The sequence below is a fragment of the Nannospalax galili genome, unplaced genomic scaffold (assembly GCF_000622305.1).
Source record: "Nannospalax galili isolate Female #2095 unplaced genomic scaffold, S.galili_v1.0 scaffold1736, whole genome shotgun sequence".
Lineage (NCBI taxonomy): Eukaryota > Metazoa > Chordata > Mammalia > Rodentia > Spalacidae > Nannospalax > Nannospalax galili.
In genome coordinates, this window is record NW_008338645.1 from 635,584 (window position 1) to 649,775 (window position 14,192).

At 50.0% G+C, this 14,192-nt stretch overlaps 1 protein-coding gene across 2 annotated transcripts in view; it reads right to left on the reverse strand.

Moving 5' to 3' along the window:
* Positions 1-14,192, reverse strand: part of Col5a3 (collagen type V alpha 3 chain) — a 53,365-nt gene extending 39,173 nt beyond the window's left edge. The window contains exons 1-11 of one of the 2 annotated variants that reach the window (XM_029563563.1): positions 13,967-14,192; positions 8,349-8,510; positions 8,069-8,258; positions 7,844-8,000; positions 6,786-6,890; positions 5,694-5,837; positions 2,707-2,820; positions 2,451-2,597; positions 920-967; positions 805-846; positions 233-295 (exon numbers count right to left, since the gene is read on the reverse strand). In XM_029563563.1, coding sequence (XP_029419423.1) covers positions 233-295; positions 805-846; positions 920-967; positions 2,451-2,597; positions 2,707-2,820; positions 5,694-5,837; positions 6,786-6,890; positions 7,844-8,000; positions 8,069-8,258; positions 8,349-8,510; positions 13,967-14,060 — 1,266 coding nt within the window. In that variant the 5' untranslated portion in view covers positions 14,061-14,192. Of the gene's footprint in view, positions 1-232; positions 296-804; positions 847-919; positions 968-2,450; positions 2,598-2,706; positions 2,821-5,693; positions 5,847-6,785; positions 6,891-7,843; positions 8,001-8,068; positions 8,259-8,348; positions 8,511-13,966 lie in introns of both variants that reach the window. The other variant, XM_008833203.2, reaches the window with a different exon arrangement.

The window sequence follows — 14,192 nt, forward strand, 5'->3', positions numbered from 1 at the left end:
AAAAAAATAAAAAAAAAACTGTCCTGGAGAGAAGAATACAATAGGTCCCCAGAGGCAGAGGAGGGTCAAGCGTTATTCACAGACAGGCACAATGTCATCAATAACAGGGATCAATGCCCACCCCAGCGTGGGGTCACCAATCTCAGCCCCCACACCTATGTTCAGGTCTGCACACTCCCAAGCTGAAATTCCACCCCTACGGAGGGATACACTCCAGTGAGGAGTCTCTTACCGGTGGACCACGGGCTCCAGGGAATCCTGGGGGCCCAGAGGGGCCTGAAGGGCCAGGTATTCCCTGTAGAATAGAGAGAAAACAGAAGTCACAGAAAGTGCAAAATTTGAAGGAGGCTGTCTCTTACCCTGACCTCAGCCCAACCTCCCTGCCCTCTTAGCCAGCTTTGACCCCTCGCCAATGATCTGCTGACCTTTATCACCTCCCAACTTGTATGAGTATGACCTTGTACATACTCATCTTTTGGGTATGTATCCAATGGCCTCCAGGCAACACTACAACCCAAGTTCCCACCCCAACTTGGAAAAAGATAGAACCAGGCACCCTGGTGCACACCTGCCATCCCAGCACCTGGAGATGGAGGCAGGAGGATAAAGAGATGGAAGCCAGCCTTGGAGCTGCATAGGGAGATGGAGACTGGCCTGGGCTACATAACAAGACCTATTAAAAAGGAAGGAAGGGGGAGGGAAAGAAGAAGGGAGGAAGGAAGGATGGAAGGAAAAAAGGTAGAAGGAAGAAAAAAAGGAAGGAGGGAGGAAAACTGGGAATAGGGGAATGGGTCCAGTACTCACCCGGGGTCCTGGGGCTCCCACAGGTCCCTCAAACTGCTGGCCCTGGATGGAGAGATGAGTGTGACCCTGGTTGTTACTCAGTTCTCCAACAATCCCGCAACCCCAGCCCTCTCACCTGTCCTGTCACCGCTGGCTCCCCTTTTGCCCCCTTCTCTCCAGCACCCTGGGTAGAGAGATAAAAGACTTGAGGACCTGTGACATGGCTCAGTTTGTAAAAGTGCTTGCCAGGCAAGCCTGAGGACCACAGTTCAATCCCCAGAATCTACAGTGCAGGAGACAGCTGATTCCTGAAAATTGTTCTCTGACCTCCATATGCTCACTGTGGCATACGTGTGCTCATACTCACACAGTAATAATATATATATGCATATATATATATTGACTTTTTTGAGACAGGGACTCCCTGTAGCCTTAGCTGTCCTGGAACTCACCAGGTAGACCACACTAGCTTCAAACTCATAGAGATTCACCTGCCTCTGCCTCCCAGTTGCTGAGATTAAAGACATGTGCCACCATGCCGAGCAGTAATAATCTTTTTAAAAAACATTTAATTTTTTTTTATGTGTATGAGTGTATTGCCTGCATGAGTGCACCTGTGTCATACAATGCCTTTGGAGGTCAGAAGAGGTTGTCAGATTCCTCTGGAACTGGGGTTACAGATGGTTGTTAGCTGCCATGTGGGGGCTGGCAATTGAGCCCAGGTCCTCTACAAGAGCAGTCAGTGCTCTTAACCACTGAGTCATCTCTTCAGCCCCCACAGTAATAGTTCTAAATAAAATTGGGGAAAAAGGGGGGGCTGGAGAGAAGACCAACAGTTAGGAACAGTGGCTGCTCAGAGGACTTGGGAGGAGTTCAGTTCTCAGCACCCACATGGTGGCTAACAATCATTCATAACTCCAGTTCCAGGGGATCTGATGCCCTCTTTTAGCCTCCATGGGCACTGTATGCATGGGTATAATTACATATATGCAGGCAAAACATTCATACACATAAAATGAACATAAATAAACTCTAAAAATAAAAATCTGCATATCACATAATTCAAGTTTCAGGGACTCCAATGCCCCCTCTTCTGGCCTCCATGATCATTGCACACGCAGGTTCACATATATACATGTAGATAAAACACTCAGACACATAAAACAAAAATAAGAGCTGGGCATGGTGGTGTATGCCTTTAATCCCAGAACCTGGGAGGCAGAGGCAGGAAAATCTCTGTGAATTCAAGGTCAACCTGGTCTTCAGGCCAGCTGGGACTATACGGAGACTCTGTCTCAAAAAGACCAAAATAAATAAAGAAATATTTACTGGGACCATGTCCCAAGTTCTCCCTCTCCTCTCTGCCTTTCGCCATGACTTTCTGCTGCCTTTCTCACTCCCCTACTGTCTGATCCATTCACCAGGCAAAGGGCACATGAAGAACTGAAGTTGGATTATCTCTTGGGTCAAGCGGCTTATCATCCTGCTAGATTGAAAATCATTAACACCACCAACTCACAGAGCTCTCTGTTGGCAGTGTAAGTGTTTAATAAATATTTTTCAACTGCACTGGGGTTGAGCAAAAGCATTGGAAGCAGGATAAACACAGTCCAAAGTGAACTGGTGTCCATCTCCCTTCCTCCCAAATCCAGCCCCTCCAGACTTACAGGAAAGATCTGGAACTCCATCCGTGAAGGCTGTTCTGCTGCATGGAATTTGGGGCCCATGGTGGGGTCATCTCTGTCTCCATCCTCCTTGGTAACCTCAATCTCTGCAGTGCTCAGCTCAGTTTCAGTATCAGAATTCAATGCCCCCTGAAGACATTGAGAACATCAAAGGTTTGCTCATGATCTCCTCACAGTTGGCCATAGCTTCCACCACCCCGGGACTTCCCCTTTCCAGAACCATCCACTTCCCACCAACCTGTAGGATGGTGACATTGTGTCCAATAGTCACAGTGGTGGCGACAGACAAAGGGGTAGAAGTTGGAGGCAACTTTGGAACGGGTGACTCAGTCTCGGGGGTGTCAAGAGAGGTCTAGAGCAGGGGCATGGAAAGGACATCAGATCTGGGATCAAGCCGATCCAGACAAAAAGAGACAAAGTTGGGGCTGGAGAGATGGTTCAGCAGCTAAGAGCACTGACTGTTCTTGCAGAGGACCCAAGTTCAGTTCCCAGAACCCACATGGTGGCTAACAACCATCTGTAACTCCAGTTCCAGGGGATCTGAAGCTCTCTTCTAGCTTCCACAGGCATTTCACTACACAAGTACACTTACACACATGCAGGGGAAACATTCTTAAAGATAAAATAATAATAATAATAATAATAATAATAATAATAATAATAATAGACAAAGAAAACAGGTCTTTCCCTGAGAGGGGAACCCTAGTCCAGGGAGGGGACATAGGTAGATTCTCAAAGGGCATGAAGGACCATGGAGTTAAAGGTGTGCTCCCTGGAACAGCTGGGCCAGGACAGCCAGCAGGGAGAGTCACCACTGATGAGGGAAGAACAAGTCTTCCAGGCCTGGGATCACAGCTGGGCTGACTCCAAAACCCAGTGATGAAGACCAGCACTGAGAGCCAGACTCCCAGAAGCCTGGCCCCATAGGTCTTCTCCTAAGACATAGCTGAGCGGTCAACCAGCCAGACTACAAAGTCAGCTTCTCTGACCCGACAGCTGCTTAAGAACTGGGTCAAAGCAGAGAAATAAAGCCAGAGGGTCTAGGTGAGGGCCAGGGGCTGGTGAGGGGCAGGATGTTCTTGGTATTCACAACTGTGGGATAGATAGATCTAGAACTGACATGTAGTTACAACCCATGGTCAGTGGTCACTTCAAACAAGGGCACTAATCAGTGGCCCATGCCAAGGACCCTTCCTCAGTGACCCATCAGCTAGTGACCTAAAAAATGGATCCAAGTTATTCTAAGAGCCAGTGACCCTTAAATGAGCCACTCCCCCACCTCAATTCACAATTCCCACCAATGACTCCAACCAGAATCTATTTCATCCAGGGATCCAACCATGATCCCAACCAATGAATCATCCAAATATAACCACTGCTTGGTGATCCCCAAAGTAGTGAGCCCTCCCTGGGACCCCAACCAATTATTCCTCCAACCAGTGATCCACAACAGTGACCACCTATAAGCAAGTCCAGTTGCATGCCACATCCAAGGACCCCAAAGTTATTCCCTACAACCAAAGGCCCATCAATGACTTCTTACTAATAACCCACCAACAGGGCTGGAGAGCTAACTCAGCAGTTAAGAGCACTGGCTGCACTTGCGGAGGATCTGGGTTCAGTTCCCAGCACCCACAGGGGATCCAAGAATGACTTCTGGAGAGACCCTTAATGAGGAATTGTCTAGATCAGGTTGGCCTGTGGACACATCTATGGCAGACTGTATCTATTGTTAATTAATGTAGGAAGACCTACCCACTCTGGAGGGCTCCATTCCCTAAGTGGGGTGGGGGTCTGAGCAGCATCAGAGAGAACGGAGCCAGAAGAGAGCAATCAAGGATACATCTGTTTATTCTTCCATCTCTTGACTATGGAGAGGGTGCTTTCAGCTTTGACTTCCCCACAGTGACAGATGGTAACCTGTATTGGTGAGCTGAAATCCCTTTCGCCTCTGAATTGCTTTTGGTCATGATTATATATGTACACAGATTGTGTGTGTGTGTGTGTGTGTGTGTGTGTGTGTGTGTTTTCCACATGTCTGTGGGTAACTGCAGAGGCTAGAAGAGGATGTCAAATTCCCTGGAGCTGGAGTTACAGTCAGTTGTGAACTGCCAGTGGTTGCTGGAAACAGAACCCAGGTTCTCTGCAAGAGTAGCAAGTACTCTTAAGGACTGAGTCAGCTCTCCAACCTCGGGATATATTATGGGGGGGGGCGAGGATAAGAGATAGTTTGTTCTGGAGCCAAATATGAATTCCATGTTCCAGCATGGTAACAGTTACATTACATTTTTATAGTAACAGAAGAAAGACACTTCAAATACATTCATGTATCCACTCAGTAGACAGGTCATAGGGGGTTCTATTATAGGTCTCAGATGCTATCTGATGACATTCTTAGCTTTTGATTTGTGAGACCTGGTAATCTGCTAAGTTAAATACTTTATTAGTCACAAGAACGTTAATTCAGAAGCAGGGATAGGCAAGGTTGTGGCTATTCTATTTATGGGGTTAAAGATGTCTCCAGATGATTTGTGAATAGCCTCTGGATCTGCAACATTCCAGACTCTCCACAATCTCTGGAGTGCTAATCAGTTTGTGAGGCTTGCAGGAAATTCAGTCCAAGATACAGGAAAGATATATTTTTTAAATATCCTATTTTTTATGTGTATGAGTATATTGCCTGCATGTGTGTAAGCACTCCTGTGACATACAATGCCCTCAGAGGTCAGAAGAGGGTGTCAGATCCCCTAGAACTGGAATTATGGATGGTTGTTAGCCACCATGTGAGTGCTAGGAATCAAATGTGGGTCCTCTGCAAGAGCAGCCAAGTGCTCTTAGCTGCTGAGCCACGTCTCCAATCACAGGACATATTTTTTTAAGATTTATTTTTATTTATATGTCTGAGTATATGTGCATGTTTGTGTATGCCACCTGAGCGCAGATGTCTGCAGAGGCCAGAAGAGGACATCAGATTTCCTGGAAATGGAGTTACAGACACTTGATAGCTGCCATGTAGGTGCTGGGAACTACTAAACCCAGATCCTCTGCAAGAGCAGCCAGTGATTTTACCCACTAAGCCATCTCTCCAGCCCCGTGGTTAATAGAGAGCCCCTGAGATGGGGCCTGTTACCCATCTCAGCTAAGAGGACCAACAAGAGGATGAGGGACCAGAGATGGGTGGGGATCAAACAATGGACGGCAAAGTGGGAGGTCCCAGGCCCTTACCTGGTTCTCCAGGGAGTCAGGAAGTAGGCTTGGCAGCAGGGTCTCCTGGTTCTTTCTCTTCTTGCCCTTTCCCTTATGACCTCGCCCTTTCTTTTTCCCTTTGCCCTTCCCTTTGCGATGAGGTGGACGTGTTTCTGGTTCATCCTTGGGGCCCTAGGGAGAGATCAGTCAGTTCTAGGGATTTCTCTGCATTGGAAATGCCATCACTAAGGTCACCTGGACCTTAGTCATGTGGGCACATAGTCTATTGGTTGACACTTGGCCAGGTTCCTCACAAGATGTGGACCACTTAGCTATGTGACTGAGCATATGTGTATGTGTGGGTGCATGAGTGTGTCCATGTATGAATGCACGAGTGTGTATGGGTGCACTAGGGTGTGGTTTCATGACTGTAGTGGGAATATGAGTGGGGGGGTGCGCCAGTGTGTTATATGAGTGTGTGTGAGTCCATGAGTGTGTGCAATGCATGAGAGTGTATGGGTTCATGAGGGTGTGGGTGGATCCATAAGTGGGAGGGGGGTACATGAGTGGGGGGGTGCACAGTGTGTGGATTCATGACTGTGGTAGGAATAGTTTGTGGGGGTGCACCACTGTGTGGGTGCCTGGGTGTGTGTGGGTGCACCTGTTATTCCTCTGGCACCATTCACCTTTTTTCTGTTTTTGAGACACGGTCTCTCCCTGACCTGTCTCACCAATTAGGCTAGGCTGGCTGGCCAGTGAACCTGTGTCCACCTCCCCAGTGTCCAGAATATAAACATGTGCCAACATGTCCAGCTTTTTCACATGGATTCCAGGGATCAATCTCAGTTCTTCCTGCTCACATGGGAAGCACTTCACTGACTGAGCCATCTCCCCAGCCCAGACTGATTTGCCATGATTGAGTTTTTTAAGACAGGATTTCTGTATCCAGCCTAGGTTGGCCTGGAACTCCTGGTCCTCCTGCCTCAGCCTCTCAAATGCAAGGATGCTAGCTGCCTCTCCATGCCTGGCTGGTTATATCATTGAGTCAAGGGACCGGCCCTGTGTTGGGGATGTTGGAGCTCTCTACTTCCTAGGGAAGACTCACCTGTCACATTGGGGCCCCTCACTCACCTCTGTGACTGCAGGATCTAGAGTGTTGCAGCTGGGGAGGTAATGCTCACAGGCCTGGAAGGCAGCCTGAGGGTCTGGACTTATCAACAGCTCCTGGATGTCACCCTAGATGGGAGGAGAAGAGGTACAGCATGACTCTGACCCCTGCTCCCAAGTACGGCTCTACACCCCTTCTGCCACAGAGCCTTGATGCCTCCCCACCCAAAGGATACTACACAGGAGGAGGCCTGTCACAGCTACTCAGAAAAGGTTCCACCAGGCTGATCACATCACAGGCACTAACCACACCACCCAGTGTGAACGCTAAGCTTGATTGTCAACTTTTCAAAATTAAAACTTTGAATATGTGTGTGGGTACAGGTGTGCCACATCTCTCCCTTGTGTGGTCAGAGGACAACTTGTGGGAGTCAGTTCTCTCCTCCCATCATGAGGGTCCTGGGGATCTACCTCAGGTTGCAAGGCTTAGTGACAAGTTCCTTTCCCCACTGAGTCATCTCACTGGCCCCCTGACTGTATGAGTGTTTGCCACCATGTGCATGCAGTGCTCTCAGAGGTCAGAAGAGGGCAACAGATCCCCTGGAACTGAACTTACAGATGGCTGTTAGCCACCATATAGGTGCTAGGAACCCAAGTCCTCTGCAAGAGCAGCGAGTGCTATTAACCATTGAGCCAGCTCTCCAACCACACCCCCAAAAAAATTTTTTTAAAGGAGAAAGCGAGCTGCAACCCAGCATTCATCCCTCTCTGCTTCCTGACTGTGGACACGATGTGACTAGCTGACTCATGCTCCTGCCACTGAAGTGACGGTCTCTGCCCTCATACCTTGAGCCAGAATAACCCTTTCTTATCTCGATTTTGTCAGGTATTGTGTCACAACAATGAGGTGACCTGGGCTCTTGGACCTATACCAATTCACATATGCATGGCATCCCATTCCTTCAGCCCTGTAGGGCTAGGTGGAAACTGGGCTTTTTTTCCTTTCTATTCTCTTCTGATTTGGGCTGTGGACAAAATTTCCCACCCTCTGCCTCAGTTTCCCCTGACACTGAATGCCCTACCTCAAAAGTCTCCTCCTGGACGTCCTGGGTCCCCAAGACAGTGAATCCAGTTGCACTGATCACCTGAGGCTTCCGACCCCACACAGAGGCCTGAAGTTCACAGTCTGTCACCAGAGTCACCCTGTCACCATCAACGCTGAGGGCCAAGTGGTGCCATCTGTAGAGGGCATGAGTCTCAGTGCCCAGGCCTAAGCACAGGACCCCTTTCCCATTTCCTGTACGCACCTGCCATCTGTGAGGTTGACCTGCTGGGGGAGGGGGCTGAAGGACTCACCAAGGAGTCTCAGAGATGGCCCCAGTGCCAGCCCCAGTGGTCGGCCACCCTTGTCATCATAAACTGACAGAAGGACAGACCAACTGCCTGGCTTCGTCCGCAGAGTGAGCAACACAGAGAAATTCACAGGAAAATGACCATCTTGGTGAATAGAAGGAAAAGGGGCAGGTTAGACAGCTGGTATGACCCCTCTGGGATGACCCCTGCCCAAGTCGTCTTGCGCTGATTCACCTGGAAAGAGTTCCCATGTGGGGATGCTGAGCAAGCTGGACTTGCTCACGCTGAAGGCCCGGTCACCTTGTGGTGCCCTCTCGGGACAGAAGCCAGGACCCTCAGGAAACCCGGCCAGGCCCCCTCGGATGCCCAAGGCTTTCAGTACATCCACAGGCTCCACTGTAGAGAGAAATCAGGATTAGGAGAGACCAGGCCTGACTGCACAGCCCTGTCTCTCCAGCTACCCAGGAGGCTGAGGCAGGAGGAGCAGATCAAGGCCAGCTTAGGCTACACAGTGAGTTCAAGGCCAGCTTGGGCTAAACGGTGAGTTCAGGGCCAGCCTGAACTTAATACGACCATGTGTGAAAGTCAAAGGAAAAACAAACAAACAGACAGAACTTTACATTAGTTGATCAGGTTTGGGGGATCCCCTTCTCCCCCAGAGTGTGTTTACTGTTCATGAAGAAGCATCCAGCCTGGGACTAGCACACCCCCTTCCCCCACTACCCCATAGATGTTCCACCCACATCACTCTGAGGAATTTTTTTTTTTCCCTAAGTTTTTGGTGAGAAAAAAGCTGACCTAGTTCTAGGATGAATCAAAGCTTCCTGGCCAGAGCCCCAGAGCCGGACTGTCCTCTTCCCCACCCCCAACAACCCCCGCACATAGCTTCCTGGCACAGAGCCCACTTGCCGGGGAAAAGCCACAGAGAAAGGGAGGGTGTCTGTGTGTATTGTCTACTCTTCCTGGCCCCTATGGCCTCCTCTCTCTGACTCCCCCATCTAACCCCCACCTCCTCCCTTTGACTCTTCCACCTAACCCCCACCTCCTCTCTGACTCCCCCATCTAACCACCACCTCCTCCCTCTGAGTCCCTCATCTAACCTCCACCTCCCCTCTCTGACTCCACCCTCCCCTGCCTTTCCTACCCCTCACTTGGCCCCTCCCAGATCTGGCCTCCTCCTTCTGACCCTCTCTCTCAGATGACCTGGCTCTGATAGGCCCCTTTTCACCCCAGCATAAGAAGAGCTCCATCTGGCCCACCCCCTTTAATCCAGGTCATCCTGAGCCGCACCCCAGGCAGTTGGGTGGGGTTAAGTGACTCCACATGGCTGGGGCCTACAGACAGGGGCTCCCCTGGGCCCAAAGCCCCTGTCCGGTCCCCTCCCCTACTGCTGTCCCACTAACCCCCTGACCCAGCCTCCTGGCAGGAGGTGCTTCTGTGAATCTGCCATGAGCTCACTCCAGGGGCAGCCAAGCTGACCTCACAGCTGGGGTCGGGGGGCCAGGCTTAAGGGAGGCGGGGACTTGCATGAAGACCCCCATCTCAGCTATTTGGAACCATCATGCCCCACACCTTGCAGAACCCCCTCCAACCCCAGCTGCCTCTAGAGCCACCACCTCTTGCTGTTTCTCTCCCACCCAGTTCCACCTTCTGTCTGCCCCACTTTCCAAGTTCAGTTGTAATCAAGCAGTCAATCAACAATTAGCCTTGCTCTCTTGGTATTGGGTTAGTCTCTCTCCATCTCAGTCTCTGGTTGTCTCTTCCCCCTCCACCTATCTGTAATTGCTTCTTATTTACAGGCTGCCATTAAGAGGTATTTGTGTTACAGAACCCTGGGGTTGAAATTTGGGCTCTCAGGCTCTGCTGAGCATGAGGGCCAGCCTCGATATACCAGTCATCCCAGCTGTACCCTCTAGGCTAGGAGGCGAGGACCAGATTTAGATCCACAATTTCACCCAGCACGAGGACTCTGCCCAATCCAGACACACCAGTTCCTTTCCTTTTAAAGTTTCTATTTATTTATTTTTATTTTGTGTGTATAAGGGTTTTACCTGCATGTATCTAAGTGCATCATGTGTGTGCAGTGCCTTCAGAGGCCAGAAGAGGATGTTAGATCCCCTGGAACTGGAGTTCCCAATCATTGTTAACCACCATGTGGGTGCTGGGTACCAAACCCAGGTCTTCTGCAAGAGCAGCCAGATCTCCAGCACGCCCCCCTTTTGACAGGCATGTATTACCGTGCCTGGTTTACTGAGTGTTGGGGATGAGCCTACAGCCTCATGCATGCCAGGCAAGCACTCTATCCACTGAGTCCCAGCTCCAACCCAGATGCCCCAGCTTCTATGCAGCAGGAAATAACCCCCCCTTCTCTACTCACATCTCAAAAGTCCTTCCTGGCATCTAACCCAGAGGACTCCTGCTTCAATCTTGAGTCCCTTGTGTAATGACCTTTCAAACAACTGACTGCCCTTTCTTTTCACAGCTGGCTTCCTGACAAGTAGGCACACACTAGGGGCATTGAGTGCTGGCTACTGGGCCAGGAGGTGGAGGACTGTCAGAATCCAATCTCCCCCACATACATATCCTCTTCTCTGAGCTGGTCCAAGCCCCTAGCAAGATTCCTGATGGGGTCCAAGATGTAGAAGAAGGAAGATAGATGGGCCAGCAGATGGGAAACCCCACAAATGCCTGCATGTTTGAGGTGCCTATGTACACCAATATTTAAACGAAAATACTTGAGGACCAGCAAGACTGCTCATTAGGGTTAAAGGCACTTGCGGACAAGCCTGATGACAAGCTTGACCCCAAAAACTCACATGGAGGAAGGAGAAAACCGACTCCCAACCACCACACCTGCACCATGGCACTCATGTACACACACACACACACACACACACACACACACACACAAAATTAATTAATATCAAAAGAATAAAAAGAGAGAAATTTTTTTAAATTTTGATGCAGTTGTTCCAGGTGAATGGGGATCCTGATGGCAAGATTTGAACCTTGTGCACCCTCCAGGCCAGACTTGATCAGAGAGGGAGGCTTTAAGCCCCATGGGAGATTTCTCCCACACTGTGCATGGGAAAATGTGTCAAGTTAGTGAGGGGGCAACTGATTGTGATGATTAAAGTGTTTGTCACAGGAGGACGTTGAGATTTTAACAGCATCTAAGACATGATCTTCTGGGGTGACCTTGGGGATTAGCTGGGCGTGACCACGTGTTGTGCATTCCTGGAGTCCCAGGGGTCTTGTGCTCTGAATGGAAACCTGAGGTTGCATGACACTGGGGTTGTGTGAGCGTGGGAACCAGGCACAGGCAAACATGGGGTTCCCATTAGGGCGGCCACCTCCCTAGAAATTAAGAAAGTGGGGTATCTCTCTGGAAGAGAGCTCACCTTCATTTTTGGGAGGTGATCTAGACCACAGAAGTCCTGGTCACCATATCCCCTCACCCTTTGCCCTACCCTACACACACACACACACACACACACACACACACACACACACACAACATACCCTGCCGGGTGCGGCAGGGGCACCCAGCCAGATACTCACAGCTGGGAGTGTGTGTCAGCACTGACTCATTCGTCCCTCTGCTCCTGGGCCCCCCTGGCGGGGGGTCCCTGAGAAATTCCTCTGGAAAAAAAATCACCCCAGAATCACACAGCTGGGGTGGGGTGCAACTTCCACTTCAGGCTCTCTGCCCCGCCCCGCGGCCTCACCCAGCCTGGCCCCTCAAGGCCCTCCTACGGGTTCTGTCCATGGTCCTGATGCGATGACTCTGGGGATTGTGGGGGTAGGTAGGTAATGGGAAGAGATGTGGGGGCGGAGCTGGAGTCAATTTAGGGCAGAGGAGGAAGAGAGGATGGAGTAAAGAAAGCCACTGAGAGAGGTGCAACGGGGAACGGTAGAGGCTCAGCAGGAGGAAAGGAGCTTGCAACTAAACCTGAGTTTGGATCTGAGTTTGACGCCCAGACTCACACGGTAGAAAGAGAGAAGTGACTCAAGTTATTCTCTGACACCCACACACATTCTGTGGCATGCCCCCTCCACACACACACACACACGAAGAAATAAAATAGGGGCTGGAAAGCTGGCTCAGAGGTTAAGAGCACTGACTTCTCTTGCAGAGGACCCAGGTTCAGTACTCAGCACCCACGTGGTGCCTAACAACAATCTGTAACTTCAGTTCCAGGGGATCTGATGCCCTCCTCTGGCTTCTGAGGGCAATGCATGCCTGTGATGTACTTACATACATGCAGACAAAATACTTATAAAATAAAATCAATCAATCAATCAATAAGAGTTAGGTGTGGTGGTGCACGTCTTTAGTCCCAGCCCTTGGAAGGCAGAGGCAGGTAGATGTCTATGAGTTTGAGGCCAACCTGAGCTACATAGCAAGTTTCAGGTCAACTGAGGTTACAGAGAGACATGTTTTTTTAAAAAAAAAAAAAAAAAAAAGCAAAAATAACAACAATAATAATGTGTATTTTTAATTTAAAATTTTTTATTTTATGTGTATGAGCGTCATAGCTGCATGTATGTTATAAGTGCACCTGTGTCATGCAGTGCTCTTGGAGGACAGAAGAGGGCATTGGATCCCCTGGAACTGGAGTTATAGATGCTTGTTAGCCACTATGTGGGTGTTGGAATCCCTGATTTGTCCACCCCACTCACCACTAACCTCAAAATGAGCACACAGGCAATAATATACACCCTTAAATCCAAACTACAGCCAACTAGAGACTTGAAAACACACCTGTAACACAGACACACATGATTATCCTCAAGATCAGCCCACAGAGTTGCAGCCATAGCTCAGTTGGTAGAGTGCTTTTGCCTGGCTTGCGTGAAGCCCTGGGTTTATCCCAGCACCACATAAACCAGCTGTGGTGGCACATGCCTGTCATCTCAGCCCCAGGGGGGTGGAGAATAGAGGTCTGAGGGTTACAAGTTCAAAACAAACCTGAGCTACAAGTGAGTTTGCAGCTAGAATGGGCTACATGAGACCCTGTCTCATAGAGCAGACAAGAAGGGAGGGAGGGAGGGAGGGAGGGAGGGAAGGAGGGAGGGAGGGAGGTCTGTGTCCCCACAGACATATTGAACTTCTGACAACACACACCCTCCTAGGAACTTCCCTGTCACCCTTATTCACACAACCCCAGTCAACCCTGACATGAGTGCACAACCCTAGAAATTTCTTTTTCTTTTCTTTTCTTTTTTTTTTTTTTTAACAGTGTCTCACATAGCCCAGGCTGGCCTCAAACTCACTATGTAGTCCAGTCTGGCTTTGAACTCCTGACCCTCCTGCATCCACCTCCTCAGTCCTGGGTTCTACATAGTCCCAGCTGGCCTGGAACTTACTATATAGACCAAGCTGACCTCTGTCTCACAGAAATCCTCCTGCCTCTGCCTCCCAAGTGCTGAGATTAAAGGCATGGACCACCATGCCTGACTTGCCATACAATGCTGGGATTGGAACCCAGAGTTTCTTGAATGCTAGGCAATCAGTCTACCAACTGAACTACAGCCCCACCCCGACACCTTTTCTTTTGAGACAGGGTCTGGTTTTGTAGCCCAGGCTAGCCTTGAACTTGCCATCCTCTTGTCTCTACCACCTGAGCGTCGGGAGGTTTCCACACCCAGCCTCATTCATTTTCACATACCTTTCTGAAAACACAACCATAGGTTTCCCAGCAACACCCTTCCCTAACTGTCACAGGCACAGAACTAGATCCTCACTGGCTTCACATCACTACACACCCTTCTGTGTGCCCTGTCCCATGCATATGTCTTGGATTCTCCTTTACACCCCAATGCTACTCCCACCCTTCCTCCCGGCTCACCAGCCAGCGTCCAGCTCACAAGCTGTAGAGAGGCCAACAGCAGGCAGAAGCCAGCCCAAGGCTGGCCTAGGCTCCGGCTGCTTCTCATCACCATGGGGCCTGGTGCGCCAAGGCCAGAGGGACTGGGGATGGGGCGGCAGCCGGGCGCAGGAGACTCCTGTGGCTGCTGGGGCGCAGTCACTGTGGACAGCGGGTTGAAGATCTGCAGAAGACGGTCCCAGACCCC